Genomic DNA, 18,684 nt, shown 5'->3' with positions numbered 1-18,684 from the left:
ATTTATTACTATCCTTCAGTGTATCTGTTGAACTAAGGTCATGCCAGGCTGTGGTTTTAATGTCCTTCTTTCTAGAAGCTATGGCTTGCTTATAGGCGCTCCTCAGACTAACTACTGCCTCCCTGTTTCTCGGTTTCTGTTTCAGGGCATGCAGTAAAGCCTTATGAGCTTTAGAGCAATTACCATCAAACCATCGTGGGTGGTTGGATGCTAAGGATTTAGTTTTAGTTTTTAGGCCCTCATTGATCTTATTACAAATAGATACGAAAGAATCAATAATGTTGGTACCATCGGCCGCTTCATCAAGGCAGACTGTCGCCCAGTTAAGTCTTCTGGATTGATCTTTGAGTGTCAGGGTGTCTTTAGTTATGCCACCGGCGTTGCGTCTAATAGTTATATCTCCTAGATCTATTGCCATGACAAGGGGGTTATGATCACTATATACAGAATCCTCAACTGTATATGAGGTAGCTACAGGGATCAGACCAGCTGAGACAAATATATAGTCTATGACTGTGCCGGATTCCCTCGTTTTAAATGTTACTATTCTCTCTTCGCCCCTAAACCCATCTGTTCAAAATGTACAGCAAGGGATCCAGCAGGGCCCATCTGCTGGTCCGCCAGGCAATCCCATCTACATGGGTGAATATTAAAATCTCCCATCACCACAATTTCGATAGAAGTGCTATGTGAACTTTTATATTCATTTAAAAAACGTTCTAAGGCCATAAAATTAGAGTTGCATACTTCTTTCTCTATGACATTATAAAAGTTGATCAGCAGGATGGTGGTGTGGGTTAGACCCCCCCATTCTACAATCAATATATTGTCAGATGCAAACTCCAGTCTATTAAAAGATCCTACCAGGTCCAAAGAGACCAGGAGTATCAAGCCTCCCCTTGGTCGGCCTCTCCGGCCTGGAACTGCCTTCACACAGAAGGAAGAGAAGCCATCTAAACAGAAGTCATTATCTAGGTCCCATGTTTCCTGAAAGGCTATTATATCATGGCATCGAATATAATTAATCCATGAAGGGTCATTTCGGTTATTATGCAAACCTGCAATATTCCAACTTAAAAATTTTCGTGAAGTTTTATTATCTAGTAATTGTCTATTATCCCCGTTACCTGAAGCGTGATTATTTAGTCAGTCATTTGATTCCATATCGGTCAGTGGTGAAAATCTATTTTCTGTAGTGGTAGGTGTGAGAAAATCATTGACTGGGGGCGGGTTTTTACTATGCTGCACTATATTCCAACCACCCTGTCTAAGCTCAGTCTGTCTTGCCTGATAGGAATAGTTGGATGTGTAAGGCTTCCCTGTAGAACACGTAAGTGGTAGGGTCAGCCTATTCAAGTGATTAACTGGATAGGTGTCAGGTGGATAGAAATAACCCAGTGGTAAGGGTCTAATACAAGTACCTTTAAGTTCAGAACCGTCCCAAAACAGTCTGTTTGCAACATTAGGGAGGTTAAAGTTGATAACCACACAATCCCCAGATAGGCATTTACGCCGTCTACCTACCCATTCTGCCCGCCTTGCAGAAATGATGTTCTTAGGAATATAATTTCCGCCACTACAGAATTGAGAGCACCAGTTTTGAGTCCTAGCCAATAGATCGTGATCAGTTTCTATCATACCAGGTCTCAAAGGTGGAATTCCAGTTAAGACAGCTACTAGAGGGGCCGCATCTGGAGGAAGGTGCAAAAAGCGGTTCCTATTCCGGGGAGGTTTGCTAGGGGGAAACGGTGGTGAGCTTGTCTTCATGTCACCTACTTGAGGTAGTACTTTGTCGGGCATACCCTGCTGACCCCCAGGGATTGTCTGAGACTCTCTAGGCCCCACAGCGTCAACACAAATCTGACTCACAGCTGTTTCATTAGCTACACACGGCCCAGAAAGAATGTTGGGTCTGATCCCCACATCCTTCTGGACCATTGTCCTATTGGTTTGTGCTTTATGCTCTTTAACAAAATTATCAAGATTTTTACATTTGTCCAGTAGTCTGTGTACACAGGAGTTAAGGGTATCCACAATATCTTTAGCAATAGCAACAAGGGCTCTAGGCGGGACTCAAACATCCCCTCCACTAAGTCTGCCATATAGTTCATGGCCCTTTCATCAAATGGAACAACTGTATCGGCCAGGTCCGGGTCCAAAGTAGACTTGTTGTTATTAATGTGACCTTTCTTTGCAAGCCTGCGTTTTCCCTTTACCCCCGTACGTTTATGTTCTTGTTGGGGTACCGGTCCACAGTCATGTTCTTGTGCCATAAGGGATGATACTTGTGATGGTATGGGGGCCTGAGGTGGTTGTACAATAGCGATAACAGGCCCAAGGGGGACAGGGGGCGCACTGATTAGAAGTGGGGCGTGTTGTGAGACAGTAACGGAAGAATCCCTGGAATCAAGACCAAGCTCCTTTTCAGCGATGGCAATTTCCTCATTTAAGGCTCCCACAGCAGAAGTGAGATAAGAAATTATGGTGTCTTGTTTCTTAGCCACCTTAGGTTTCTTACCGTCCTTGTCATTATCCTGTCTCATTAGCTTACGTTTCCCCATGGCGGCAGCCAAGGGATGTGGCCTGTCCTGTCCTCTGTCGTCCCCTGACGGCCACAGACGGCCCGCCCTCTGCCCGGGCTCCGCCCGGCGCCGTCCGCGCGCGTCCGCGACGCGGAGGAAGAGGTTCCCTTTTGTGCGCCTCCTGGCGCTTTCCACAGGAAGAGGAAGCGGTGTGGTTGCAGAGCAGGCTGGGAGCTGTAGTCCAATCACAGCGTCAGGAGCCCAGCGGCGCTGCGTGGTATCGCCTGTCAGGTCAGTGCAGCGTGCAGCAAGCGGTAAAGCGCTGTGACCCCTCCTGGAGCCGGTGTGCGCTCAGCGATGACCCCACTACTCATTAATCTATTCCCTAATTAAAGCATCTAGTATATCATGCTAAGCAATGGACAGGTTGCCCACACACTTTATGATGTCATCATGTCAGCAGTCGTGGCTCATTCACTTAGTCTCCACTCAGCTATTGGTTCATGTGTCTAACCTCACCGCAGCAATGGCACCTTATATACCTTAATGACCACTAATCTCTCATGGGGCGAGCATGTTCAGCTAATGCTTTGTTACAAAAACATGAAAACAGTACCCCTTTTCAGAAGTATATGGAAACTAATGTTACTTTTCATAATTCCTTCAGTAAATAATTTAAACAAGGCCATCTTTTCTTAAGCTGTGATGACAACAAATTTTACTAGAGAAGTTAAAGTTTTCCTTCACTGTCCTGTCAGCCTGAATGGTATTGGAAAACATGGAGTATAAAACAGAAAACATAGCACTCAAGAATACATGTGTTGGCATTACTATTCAAGGGGTTCACTTTTCTAGGCTCAATGCCTGTTACACACACTCTATTATAACGTTAAATGCAGTCATGCTTCCTTACAATCAAGCCTGTTGTGTATTCAAAATACAAACATTTTGGGGTCCCACCGAAAAAAAATTGAGCTTTTAAAGTATAACATCCAGGCGTTTTTCTCTACAAGTACCTACTGCTGTTTGGTCCTATGTTATACTATTTTACAACCATTACTCTCACATTAACTCAAGCATTATTCATCTTTCTGTCAATAATCTGAAAATAATGGAATTTGTCGTTAATATTAATAAATTTCCTCACCACACATTATTAAAATGTACTTGCCTTAACAGTAGTGAGACTTTACCTGAAAAACATAAGTACAAGGAACAAAACATAAAGGGAAGGATTTATCCAGGCTTGTGCTACCCTTGGGTCATGCAAGGTGACACAAGGCCAACACAAGCCCTTTGTGAGATTTACTATGCCAGGCAGAGCCACCTTGCATGGCTCTACGCAGCACAGTAAATCTGGAGTAACACAAGGCAGCGCAAGTAGCTGCTTTGCGTTACTATGCCCTGGAAAGGTGTTCCTTGGGTGGGGCGTGGGTTTTCCCATGTATCTACCCATGGTCTCTTGCGCAGTCCAAGAATTCCTAACACCAGTAAACCTGGGAAACCATCAAAATGGTACTTTTTCCCAGAGGAAGCGAAACGAGGAGAAATCTGTTTATTTCTTGTCATATTTATCTCAGATAGTTATTTCTGTGCAGTAGGGTATTCTTTCCTGCACAAAAACAATTCTGGCTGCAAGGGCATAAGCATTGGCGCTTGGCAACCACAACTGTGCCAGCGCAGATGGGGAGCAGGAATGCACCATATCTTAGTAGGTATAGCGTATTCATGCCCTCTCCATTTGAGGCAGCACAGCAAGCTTTCTTGTTGCTTTGCACTAAATATGAATACATCTGCCCCACAGCCTACCTCAGGTTTTTGACACAACTCTAAATCATCTTAACTTCATCCAATTTAATTATTTGATATTGTGTAATGTTCATCTTGCCGTTAGATGGCAGTCTAAGCTCATTCTTTTTAGTATTTAGACGTCTTCTACCAGGTGTTCGATATGATTGACACTACCTTGTGCGCTCTGCAGTTTCTCCACCTAAGAATGTTCAACATTTGATGACTCCTTCCTGATAAAAGCGAAGCCTTCCTTAAAATTCAGTTGATACTGCAAACTAGTCCTCAGTTTGATTAGAAACCATGACTCCAGTTTCTATGATTCAACGACACTTCCGGGCCCGCCCCTTTCCTGTGCCAGAAGACCAATGACCGTCCATAAAGGAAATAAGTCTCATCAAAACACCTGCGGGTCAATGGATCCTGGCAGAGGTCCTTATGGGCTCCAGTGACTGAGCAAGCCGAAGGTGGGAAGAGGAACGCTTTGTCAATTATCCATTGTGATTGTTTGATCACACAATAGCTACGTGGTGATGATTGGGAATGTAAATGGCCCATTAAGTCTCTCCCAATTGGCCGAGGTGGACAAATGCGTGACCCGACGGGGTCTGGGTTGCCTCTACGAGCCTAGCACGAGCTCAACTGAGCCAGTCCAACCAGATCTGGCAAGTAAATGGCATAGCAAAGTTCATGAATATGTAAAGACTCTTGTGAATATTTTTTCTTGAGTACATTTGGTTATATAATTGCATTGACATCTGGTTAAATTACTAATTTTTATTTCAAATGAACTCACTTAATTCCCTGTCACTGCGATGATCTGCCAAGAAATGTCAGTTTGTCAAGCACACTGAATAAACGGACACTCTTCTATGTGGAGCAATATATTGTCTTGAAAACCACACGTGAGGTTTTTATATAGTGCATACACCGAACTAAATTACTTCAAAGTACTTTCATAACTGAGACGCATTCTAAAGGAGACTCAGTGAAGTAAAGTGATTTGCCTAGAGTCACACAATTTTGTCAAGTGTGAATTTGAATACATGCTGCTGGTTACAATATGTGCAATTCAGCCTCTGGATGAATAACTCCTTCTCGTACCCTTTCACCACCAATATACAACTCTCTGTGATTTATTTTTGAGTCTGAATTCAGTGTTTAATTCGAGCTGGTGCTTGTAGGTGTGCCCAACCTGCACTTTTTTTTGGAGACAGGCGCTTATTTTCCCTTATCAGACTTTGACCTAAGGCAAGAGAGAGAAAAACACAAAAGGGGGAAAGAAGGAGGGAGAGAAAGAGAGTGAAACAATGACAAGGAAAGAAAGCAAGGATGACAGAGAATCTGAAAGAGTGAGATAAAGGGGAGGGCAGTGTGTGTGATGGATAAAAGAGGCTTGAGTTCAAATCAAGAATACACAGCCTTGGTATTCGGACCTAGGGTTGCCACCTTTCCAAGAGAAAAATACCAGTCATTTCTTATTGTTTTAAGAGTCAGAAAAGGCCGGGACGTAATATTAAATTGGGCTTTAAATAAAATCGTAGGTATTCATTTGTAACATTATTAGTCATGGATCAATAACGCAGCTCTCGAACCCATTAAAAGTAATTTCAATATATATTTGCTGTTTGAAGTAGGTACAGCTTAAGGCCTAAAATACAGGCTTTTGGCAATTTTACACATTTTTCTTCTGGTAGGGATATCAAAATACCACTGGTGCTGGTCAAAAACCAGTCAGGTGGCAACCCTATTCAGACCCTGACATTGGACAGCACCGGCAAAGAGCTTCGGAGCAAAACGTTGGGACCCAACATTTATTCTTTCACAGATTAAGCACTGTGTAAATTAATACACTATGTTCAGTGCATCCTGGTATCACGTGTTAATTCAGTCTGACAGAAATAATAGGAGTCTTTTTATTAATTAGAAAAATAATGCATAATTCATATAAGCTTAAATAGCGTGACTAGGCCACAACCAGCTTGCTTTGATATCAATTCATGTTTGCAGAAAGAAATGTACACTTTAATTTAAACAAGTTTTTCCCACATGCACATATTTCTCTGTGTGCTTTTCAGCTTCAGAAAATCAGCAAAATAAAAGCTTTATCCATGGTTTTACTTACTTAACAAAACATTACTGTATTAATTTGTATTCCTTTTGAGGAAGCTATGTCCAGAATGTTCCAGTCATTTCAACTTTCTAGGTCCTTAGCTCAAATCTTTCCTAGGGACTATTCATTAGTTGAGCTGTCTTTTGTATTTGTGTATTATATAAACATCTTGTCATTTCCCATTCACACCTCATGCATCAACATTCAGTAAAGTAGGTGTCCCTAGATGCATCTTATTTGATGTATCTTATGTATTAGAATATCTATGTTCAAATTAATTTGTTATATGGCTAGTCCAACCCTATTTTGTGATCTCTCACTAATAAATGTGTGTGACTTCTGCACCTAAAACCCTATGGGGCAGATTTACAAGCCCCCTTGCGCCACATCTGCGTCACTTTACCCATGTTAAAAGTGATGCAAAGGTGGCGTAAGGGGCTTGTAAATATGCCCCTATGTTTTTGGGATATGTGCCAGTCTTTCTTTGCCTTTCTGATTGTGCAGACTCTTCAGTATTCTGTTTATTGATTTGTACTTACGAGCTCTAGGTGCACTCTTTGGAGGGAGGGAGACTCTATGTCAGTTCTCTTGTTTAACTATATCCGGTTCGGACTGCTGATCCTCTTGCATTATTCTGAGTTACTATTGAGAGATTTATTGCTAATTACCTAACAAAGGGCCATATATGTGCAAATCGTTTTTGTGGTAGGAAATGGTCCGATTTGCAAAATTGGGCTGTTTTCCAACAGCAAGAATTCTTTTACATATGTAAAAGTCACAAATAGTGATTCGGTAACATGTTACCAAATTGCAATTTTTGTTTGTAATTTTGTATTTGCAAGGGGCATGTTAATGGCACTCCTTCCAAATACAGAATCGCAGTGGTATATAAGAATGTTTTCCAACCAAACTATGGTTGAAAACATAATTTTTTTTACCAACATCTCACAGGAGATGGTAATCACTTGCAAATGGGAAGGGGTCCCCAAGGCACCCCTTCCTCGTTGTGAATGTTGAAACAAATATTTTTTAAGAGCAGGCCGTAGACCGACGAACAACTGCTGACTCTTCAAAAGTGAAATGTAAAATTTAAGTTTTCTTATTTTTAAATGCACCCCGTCTTCCTTTTAAGCTAAAAGGGACTCCTTGGAGGGTGTGGAGGAGTTTCTGAATTGACCTGAACTTTACCAACTTACTGTTGAATAAAGAGAGGATCTGGAGGAGGAACTCAAGGTGGAGGAGATGACTAAAGGCATTAGAGAAATGGCGAGGTGCTGAGCGCCGTGTCCAGGTGGACTCCCGTGAAGTATTTCCCGATGTACTTGGTTTTGCTGGTCCCACGCCTGCTGGAGACAATTCGGGAGGATCAGCACTTCGGGAGGTTACCACAGTCCTTGAGAGAGGCATTGATAGTTATGATACCTAAACCTTATCTGGACCCTGGCTCATATTGGCCGCTATCTGTTAGGAGTCGATACCAAAATCCTATCTAAGGTTGCATGGTACATGAGGACCAATGTGGGTTTATACCTGGTTGTGAAATGCATATGAATCTTCGGCAGCTGGCCCAAGTACAACACTCAGTGGAGGAAGCGGTTCTGGATGCTACACTAGTGGCACTAGATATTGAAAAAGCTTTCAATACTCTGAGTTGGGAGTATCTTTGGAAAGTGTTGCAACGCATGAGACTGGGGCAGTGGATACTGCACTAGGCTACAGCTCCTATATGCCTGACCAGTGGCCAGGGTATGGACTGGACCTAGAGTGTTGGATTGTATATTGGTTGAGAGAGGCACAAGAAAGGGATGTCCGTTGTCCCTACTTCTCTTTGCTTTGGTGATAGAGCCCTTAGCGGTAAGGCGTAGCACGATATAGGTGAGTGGGGTATAAAAGTTGGCAAGCTCTCTCATGTCGTCTCACTTTATGCAGAGAATGCCCTAGTATATGCCTGGCACCCGGAACGGTCGGTTAGACTATTAATAGAAATCATGGACAATTTTGGCAGAACGTCAGAATGCATTTGAATAGACAAAACAATGCTCTTCCCGCTGGGGAGACTGGTGGGCAGGAAACCAGGGGATTCCCCTGAGACAGGATTTGTGTGGAAGTACAGTGATTTTTCTTATCTTGTAATCCAGTTTGCACATTCCTTGAAGGACCAGTATCGTCTGAATATGGGTAGGGTGGTTGAGGGTCTGTAGGCCTCCATCCAGTTCTGGAGCCGACTGCCAGTGTCTGTGAGGGGCAGGGTGACTGAACAAAATGATACTGCTCCCCATGCCTCTGTACTTTACAGAACTCCTGTGGTCCACGTTTACTATATTGAAGAGCCTGCTGGTGTCCCTGGTAAGGGCAGGTAAAAGAAGTAGAGTTAAATTGGAGATTCTGAAGTTAGACCTGCAGCACGGGGGACTAGGCCTTCCGGATCTGCAGATCTACTATATAGCAGGGCTGCACCAGTACGTGGCCCAATGGTGCGAGGAAGGAGTAAACGGGTAATAGAAGCTACTGGCTGGGATGGTTGACAGAGATGACCTCCTGAAGTGTTTAATTTGGGAACCAGGGCTCCAGGTGACTACCCCTTTATTGTTCACTAGGTAGTGGAGGCCTGGGAATTGACGGTCACTTGTCTACTACCTTTTCAGCAGATATGCTCCCTGATGGATATGATGCAGTGGACAGAGGGTGGCTGTACTATGGCTGGGGATATTTATCTTAACAATAAGTTAAAGGCAATGCACACAATTTATTTCAGATAGCGCCTGGACAGTTTTTGCAATATGCCAAGTTCCTATATGGCCCTGGAAATCTGGACAGACTTCCCTGCAGAACCAGTGGAGTCACAGACACCAGCATTGTTACCAGACTCCGGATCCCTTGGGGGCTTGAAATCCGGTATTTATAAAGCATTAAAAGCTGACCGGCATACATGTACTGGGGATTTGCCAATGCTGCTCACATAGGGTGAGTGGAGGATGGCCTATGCCCAGTTCAAGAACATGGTTAGTAATGCCTGCTATAAACCCATTCAATTTTTGTATTTGCACCGTACTTACCTTACACTGCAATGGCTCCATAGAATTTATTCCATTTCGATCAGGGGCATAAGCTAGATGCGGTGCTGTCCAATTGGTATTCCTACACATGGTGTGGGATTGTCATGCTTTAAAGTGGTACTGGGAGATGGTGGTGCATATTCTCCGAGCAGCGACACACATAGGGCTTTCCAATAAACACCGCCTCTTGGGAGTCCTCCTGTACCCCCAAGAGAGAGAAACAAATGGGTACGGGGTTGGCCCTGTTGGGGTTGGTACTGGCAAAGAGATGCCTGTCGCAGCCTAGACCTTCAGACATACACAAGTGGCTGACTGACCTCAGAAAGTGGACGGTGGCGGAGAAATTAAGGCTGGCCTTTGTTCACACTAATGAACATGCAGAGAGGGGGAGGGGGGTCACTTATGGTGAATCACTTGAGGACTGTTCGGCTACCATGAGGGAGAAAGGCACTCATCTCCCATGATGCTATCCCTGATGGCCCTCAGGGGGATATAACGTTGATTGGGGATCCGGGAAGAGATACCTGTGAACCTGCAGACCCCCTCAATTATATTGTGGCTGTGGTTGCATACCTACCCCCACCCCGAGCAGGGGTGGGGTAAGCAAAGCGGGGTGCCAGCATGAGGTGTGGCCATCGTGTGGGGACTCTGGCTGTCTCCCACATCAGCTGTATTGTGGGATCTGGAGCCATGTATTCATAACTAATTTTACTGAGCTGCTGCCAAGTTTCAAATATTTACTTGCTATTTGTTATAACGGACACCTGTTGTATTTTGTACAGTTAAAAGGAGATGAGTAGAGCGATTAACGGAGATGGACAAGAGCACTGGGACATACACTACATGGAGTATTCAGGGCTATTCTAGATTGGTGGGACCAGTCATGACCCAGTGACACTATGGCTTGCAGTCCTGTGGGTGTGGACCAACCTTGCTTGATTTGAGGACCTGTTGGAAAATGTACCTGCTTGGTGTGAGATAATACAACAAAACAGGGCTCAGGTCTATCGCTCTGATCAGCATAGGTATACTTTACCGCCAACGAATGTGAGTGCCATATGACCAAGCTGCATTCACAGTACCTGAACCCGAGAACCTATGCTATAGGTTTTAAACCCTACTGTGCGTGTTCGTATTGGTTGTGGATCGCTCATGCACGTTATGCTTTAGCCACAGAATTGTAAAAGGTCTCATGTCTCTGCTTTATTACTCCATTGTGTAGTCTGACTCAACTCAATAAAATATTTTTTTAAAGCCTGAATAAAAAAAGAGATTGCTTTATTAAAAAACATTCACATAGCTTGGAACAGAGCAGGCAGGCTTAACTTAGAAGGCAATGTGTAAAATATTTGTGCAATAACTCATACAGTAACACAGTGAAAACACCACAACAATACTACGAAACAGTTTAGAAAAATAAAGTATGTCTTTATAAATAAAACAAGGGCAGGGGACACAGAGCAGTAACAGCAGAGAAATACCCACTTTCTAAAAGTGGCATTTCTAAAATAGTAATGTTAAATCCAACTTTACTAGTATAGAGGGTTTATCACTACCATTCCAAAGATATGAAACATGATGTAGTTACTCCTTTCTAATCAGAAATTACAGCTTAAAGGTATTTTAAGGAATTCCCAATGTTAGCCTATGAGGGAAGTAGGCCTCACAGTAGCGAAAAACATATTTAGCTGTTTGTCACTACCAAAATATGTAAAACATAAAAGTACATGTCCTACCTTTTAGTTATACAGCACCCTGACCTTAGGTCTTCCTAGGACCTACCTTAGGGGTGACTTATGTGTAATTAAAGGCAGCTGAAGGCTTGGCATAGGATTTCAAATGCTAAGGCGAAGTGACAGTGAACTGCACACGTGGGCCCTGCAGTGGCAGGCATGAGACATGTTAGAGGGCAACTAAGGAGTCTTACCCCTCCACTAATGAGTTGTGCTCTATTAGACAGGGCATGTTGGGAGTCAGACAATCTTGTCAGAGGGTGTGCATCATTAAAGTGATGCAAACTGGTGCAAAATGTTTATTTGAGAGTTGCTTTCCAGCGCAAAAGTACTTACACTGCATAAACAGGGTGTCCTATTAAGTGGTAAATGAGTGTCTCCACGCAACCACCCATAGACAGGCCATAGTGCCAAACATCAAATCCTCTTTGATTCAGAAGTTGAACAGGAAAAATGTTTTATCCAACTTTATACATATGTTGCACTTTGCGGCACACATTAAAAGTGGAAGAAGTTTTGAAGTTTGTATAGGCAAGGTATTTTGTACTGGAAGGGCACCCTTGCAGTTCAAAACATATTGTAACCTATGCTGGTGCAAAGGTTTCTGTGACACTAGGTAGACTGATTGTGCACAACTGCTATAGAAAAGAGTAGGAGTGCCCTATCTTAGTAAATATGGTACTGTCCTGTTCTCTCCCTGTCACACAAAGCAGGGCAGCAATTTGGGTTGCTACACTACACGATATTGTAATAAATCCAATCTTAAGTGTCTAAACTTGCCTATGTGCTCGTACCTTATGTATCTTTATTACTAAAGGTGTCTTATGGGGTGAGGAGGGCTCACTTGTGCCCGACTCTTACTTTTCTACAAAAATGTGCAAAAAATGGCCTTTAACTGAAGCTGATGGAAGTTATTGCTACTGTTCTATTTTTGTCTAACAATATGGATCTCTACAACATTATCTTTCCTAGCAGCTAGCAGCTGATTTAACAGTACGTGCGCCAGTCAAACAGAAGATGTTCCTTCTCTGTGCTTATAGATTGAATGATGTTAGAAAACATGCAGTTTCTATAACATTAAGATCAAGCAAATGTTTGTTTGCAATACCATTCAAACAGCTGGCCTGCTTTTCTAGGGCCCATGCCTACATATGAAGTTTCTTATATTACATATAATATTGTTTACATGCAGTCAGGTTAGTCTTGCAAATAACTTGCATTATTGTCACATGAAAGTCCTGCCACACACAACATAAAGATGTGTTCCTCCTATTTAATGAAGGGACATTTATTTTGTTTTTATTTTAATAGGTTTCTACATTTGAATATGTGTATATAAATGCCTGACTCGTATATATGTACAGTTTGCAGGTATCTAGCACATTCGTAGTAAGGAAGCTTCAGATGTAATCTATGTATGCATAGTGTGGTAGCCTCTCATAAATGCATAGTGTTGAGGTCTCAGATATATGCACAGAGTACAGGCATCTGATTTAGGCATAGTATTGAAGCTTCGAATTCATAACCAGGATGCTTGCCCCATATATATGGCTAGTACTCAAATTCCTGCCATAAAATACTGACAAAATAATAACAATAATAACAATAATAATAATTTTAATAATAACAATAACACTACTACTACTACTAATAATAACAATAAAGGAGGTAATAATAAATAAATAAAAAATAATATATTACTTTTTATATGGGGTTTCATACAGTATTTTTCAAGTTTATAAGTGCTCTAAAGAAGAGGTGTGCCAATACCCATTTTAATGGAAAACAATTTAATGCCCTTGGAAAGATGAAAGTTTGAGTTCTTCTTGCCAGGATTCAAACTTTGGATCTGCAAATCACAACAGATGTCAGGGATGACCATTAACTTACTGGGTCATTTTAAATTGCTATCTGCATATGCTCATTAGGGCCTGAATATCCTAAATTAATCAGAGGCCTCCACAGCAACTATAAGACATCTGGTACACATAATGGGCATATGAGAGGTGTGTGTACTATGTAGAGGCCAGAGGCTGTGCACACTTTGCATATATCAGAGACTTTCTGAAAACACTGTGCATATATACAGAAATGTATACTATGCAGACAACAGAGGCAGCACATACTTGCACATATTTGAGGCATGCATACTGTTCATATGCCTTTACGCATAGTCAGGTTGTGAGTGATTAAGAGTGACAACTGAATTTGTTCACTTAATTGAATTTGGGTGTGGGATAATTAAGAGTTAGGTACATACATATTTACGCTAGGTACAATGTGGACATAGCTCCAAAGAGAACTAGAGTGTTTTGCAGAGAACATTTTTAAGTAGTGGGTATGCCTCAAAATTACATTCTATACTGAGAATTACATTTTGTTTGTGGTAAAGAGGAGACAATATTAGAAACCATGATTTTGTGATGGGGGTAAAGGAGCAGGAGATTGTAGATTGGATTGTACCAAGTAGAGCTCTTACTATCCAGAATCACAGAACACGCTGGTCATTGATAGAATCGGGAAAGAGCAAAATTGCAACAACTTAACTTTTGTCTTTAAGGTGTAGTAGAAAATGCATTGTATTAAACCCTAATCACAATTAATAAAATATTTTAAAAACATCCCTGCATGTAGAAGAACCCGACTACACGATCCAATCAGCATTGTTTGTGAACTTTTCATGTAATTCTTTCATATGGTTATCACCACTGGGTGCCATGCCTCCCAAAACGTAGACATGTGGCTACGGCCCTGAGTAAATCATCCCCAAAGTATGCCACAGGACAGATATACGAAGGGATTGCAAAAAAATTGTTATGACCAACTTCATGGCTAATAGGTATTTGGTTGATGGAGAAGAGCTGGAGTTAACCAATTCAGTACTAGTAGATGCAGTAGTAGCCAACCTCCCTGGGTGTAGGTTTAGGGCTGTAAATGGCTTGCCACCAAAAGATTCTGTAGAACATAAAGCCGATTACACTTTGAAGCATGTGGACAACTTATCAACGATAACTGGAGAATGTTCAACATATGTGACTAAAGCAATCAAGAAAGAGTTTATGATTCCATCTGTCCATACACAAGATGAGGCCTACTGATCAGAAATCCTGTCCTTGAAGGAAAAGCAGGTGTATTTGTTAGTAAACGTGGCATTTAGCTCCATTAAAGGGACAGTTTTTAAAAGTAGCTCTGTTATTGCAGTCAGACAAAACAATTGGGTACTTGAATGGTGCACATACTACAGCCAAAGGAGTTTCCTTATGTCACATGCAATTTGGCTGTAGGAAAGTGTTAGGTCAAGATCTGAAAGACCATTCACTAGGCATTCGAAATCAGAAAGCTTTAATATATATTCAGAAGTAAGACTCCACCACAAAAGGCTTCTGGATCTCATTCGGCTTGGGATTGTTGCTCTCGCTCCTTTGGGAACTTTGTACTCTGTGGAGTAACATTATTTTAAAACTTTGCATTTGAAAGCAGGTGGTGTAGCATGGGCTGTCAGACCCCTGAAGGCTTTCAAGTGAAATCATGATGCATTTGGTTTGATACAGTTGTTAAAATGAGTAATTAACCATAAACAAGGGCAAACCAGCATGAACACATCAACTAAAACAAATTGCTCATTGCAACATCTAAACAAAACATACAGTGGTGACTCTGTATTCTTCAGGCTGAAACTAAAAGCCCAGAGAACCATTACATATAATATATATTGGAATTCATATATTATTTACAAACAGCATTAACAGTTCTGATAAAATTCACAAACAAGACCATAGCATTTGTTTTGCCTGTTTCATGTACTGAAATGCTTCATTGTGCAACATAATGCTTAATTGAAATACAATAGGCGTTTAGCTACTCATAAGACAGCTTGTTATACGAAAGAAATACATTAATATACACAGTTCACTAATAAAAGAATCATCAACCAGCCTTGTATATAACATTACAGTTCATCACCAAGTGACATCTGAATTTAAATAGAACACATGTAAACAATGCACGATGCTATGCATTTTATTAAAACAAATCTAATGTTACAACATATTGTTTATATATATTTAAAAATATATGTTTTATTTACCCCTTGACAGTTTGTGGTGGAGTTGCCTTTCTTTTCATAAGCAGTACAATTAGCAAAGACCCTTGCAGCTTATATACAGTTCTGAGGAGGGTCTCCTCACGACACAGCTTATCTTAAGATAACACGTAGGCTCAAGAAGGATCTTATCTTCAGCTAACAATAGAGTCACTTAAATGTTCAGTGTCTTCTGTTGTGCTTGTCCAGAGTGAAAGTAGAGTAGTTTTAGTTTTTCCAGCTGTTTTCATGAGTCCTTAAAACAGCCATTTTTTGTCGTGACCAGGAGTCCATATTTCCTGGGTTTATCTTAACAAAAAGTAGGAGCAGGTTTTTGTGTTAAGAAATTTCCTTTGTGTGAAAACTTGTTACACTCCTTTAGATTTCTTGCACAGTTTTAAAAAATAGCCCTGATTTCATTTCATGTCCTTGCTGCTTAAAAAAAGCCTCATTTCATCTGTCTAAAAAACAATTTACATTTTTCTGTTTGTTGCACTTTTACAGAAAAGATCTTGGTATTTTTTTAAGGCACTATAGAAGAGACTGTTTACGAGCGTAATGCTACCCAGACAGATGCCGACAGACACCCACACACACTACATGCACAAGGAAATACACTAACACACATAAGCCCTGGATGCACACACACGCGCAATGTACGCTCTTAATTGTGTGTGTGCATGAAACAATGTACACACCTACTCTCTTTCCTTCATATTCACATTTCGCTTTCCTTTCAAAAAGACAGTTGGACTTTCCTGGTTACGAGTTATGTGACTTATGGTGCATTGCCTTGTGGAATAGGTTTTGGGCAATGTCACTTCCAGGGTCTGGGTTTCTGGACACTCCCGAGGTTAGGGGTCTAAGGTGACATCACTTTCTGGCACACTGGCTGGAAGTGATGGCACTACTTTGGTGGGCGGGGCGGCGCAGGGAATAACATAATTTCTGTCTCAATGACCGTAATGACTTAATTTAGGGAGGAGGGGCTTCCGGGTTAGGGGTCACTGGTGACTTCACTAGCGGGTCACAAGAGCCAGAAGTGATGTCTCAATTACTTAATTTCCGGAGGAGGGACTTCAGGATTAGGGTTCACCAGTGACATCACTAGCGGGCGACATGGGCCATTAGTGATGTCACTTCTGGAGAAGGGCCTTACGGGGTGCAACCACATGTCACATTATGCAAACCATGCCCAATAAATATTGATGAAAGGTATCCCCCATACTACTATTAAACACCACAAGTCTCTAAGCTACAACACTCTATGCCACAGCACTGTACGACACAACACTCTACGACACTCCACTCTACTGCATTCCACTGTACGCCAATCCACTCAATGACACGCCACTCAACGACACTCCACTCTATGATTTGAAACACTTTTTTATACAAAAAGAAAGCATTTAAATTCAATGAAAAATACAAAGGTTAAAGATTAGTTATAGTTATGAAACTTGATTTATTATTTCTATACAAAACAAACTTAAACTACACAAACATTAGTCATTCTAAAGTTATAGTCATAACTTAAAGTTATAATTTAAGCCCTGGCCAAACCTTACTATAACTCACAGACCTTCTTGCACAATGTTGTCAACTTGCTAGGCAGACTACATTAAAAGAGTACAATGTACAGTGTTGTCCTAAATGCTGTCATTTGGATGTTGCTATGAATGCTATAATTTAACGTGCTATAAGTGATGTCATATGAAAGGGTATATGCTGTGCATTTATGTGTGCATATGTACACATATGTGTGTCTGTGTGTGTACAAACACACATATACAAAATGTCATTTCTATGTTCAGAGAAATTTTCCCAAAGCAGTGCTTCACTTTGCCCCACAAAATCAAACAATTAACAGGTGGATTATTTACTAAGGCTTTGCTTGTAACACAAAGTGACTCAAAGTATTGTGTTGGTTTACTTAACATTATAAAGGTCTGAGGCGCATAATAAAATTGCACAGCACCACACAAGCCCCAATTCAACCTTTAGCAAATAACCACTGGGTGTCTTCCATCCAGGGTAAAAAGACAGCATCTATAAAATATATACATCATAGAAAATGTATTTAAGTTGATAGAGAACATGTACAAAATGAAAAACTATCCTAATAATAAGCTCAATATTCTACAGTACTGTACAAATAAAATAACTATATAAAATACTGCTTTCTTTGGCTATTAGTTTAAAACATTCTTATATAATAAAATATATTACTTTGTTCTGAGTCATTACAAGTTTAATAGAAAGTCTAACTTTTCATTATTAGGTTGTTTATGGCGAATATACTCTTCTTCCCAGAAAAGTTTATTGCAGGCACATTTGCATTCGATGGTGCTCGCTTTAAATACAGCTGGTAGCTGAAACCCTGTCCATGCTTGGAATCTTGAGGCACCAAAAGCTAAGAAAATAAATAAAATTACATTAAATCAGTTTTGTATTGATTCTTCTTCACACAATTAGCCTTTATTAAATCCCTTTGTTCAATTGCAGAATTCATCAAAAGCAGGACACATTTCCCCAAACTTCATATCATTGATCTATGAAAGTAAAACCTATAAGCTAATTAAAACAGAACTAATCTGGATCAGTAGAACAAGATTAGGGGTTTAAGGACTTTTATAATAGGGTTTTGGTAAGATTAAGTAAATCTGCCTCCAACTCTTTGGTTCTACCATCTTGTAAGAAGGGACTTTCAGTATTTTGTTACTTTTACTCTCTAGAGCTGCATTACAGTTGCTGTTGGTATTTTCACTCGGGCCAGTAACAGAAATACTTGGGCCCATTAGGATTACAAATTTAGCGGTTCGACCAAGGTCTCCCAGCCAAAACCCACTTGACTTGTAATCCTGCCCTCAATTGTGAAATCACCAAATGGAATGGAAGATGGGAGGTGTTAACCATCAGAGAAGAAGTCATCTTCATGTTTTAAAGGAAACACTGGTGGCCCTCACAGAGCGGCACACGCATCACATACTGCACCTGTTCAAGGTTGGGCATACCACACTGTTGATGAAGACGCTTCACCTAAACTCCCCTACAAACATACCAAACTCCCCTCAGAAAGAGCAGTGCCAGCATATTGCTTTTCCTTTCTCAGTGTCTCTTCAGACAAGTCGAGCTGCACTGCTCGCATTCCTCTGGTAAACATCTATTTCAGCCTACTGTTTTTCCAAGAAGTGTGAATGTTAGCCTATTAGGAGAGATGTGTTCGTATTTGCCTTTGAAAGTCTATATCTTCCCTCACATCCACTAGACTGTTTAGCCTGATCTACATTTTATTTTGTATTTCATAGGTTTGCCGGGTGGCAATATGATAAATGATGCCATCAGCCATTCCTGGCTTTTAAACCACGGTATGTTGCATTTTGCTTTTAAC

At 41.1% G+C, this 18,684-nt stretch overlaps 1 protein-coding gene across 1 annotated transcript in view; it reads right to left on the bottom strand.

The window, feature by feature from the left end:
* Positions 1-16,666: 16,666 nt before the first annotated feature.
* Positions 16,667-18,684, bottom strand: part of CLBA1 (clathrin binding box of aftiphilin containing 1) — a 63,632-nt gene continuing 61,614 nt past the window's right edge. Inside the window, exon 6 of the mRNA XM_086937911.1 lies at positions 16,667-17,706. Coding sequence (XP_086794037.1) covers positions 17,557-17,706 — 150 coding nt within the window. The 3' untranslated portion in view covers positions 16,667-17,556. The remainder of the gene's footprint in view (positions 17,707-18,684) is intronic.

Source organism: Lissotriton vulgaris, chromosome 9 (assembly GCF_964263255.1).
Source record: "Lissotriton vulgaris chromosome 9, aLisVul1.2, whole genome shotgun sequence".
NCBI lineage: Eukaryota > Metazoa > Chordata > Amphibia > Caudata > Salamandridae > Lissotriton > Lissotriton vulgaris.
This window is presented reverse-complemented; position numbering and strand designations above follow the sequence as displayed.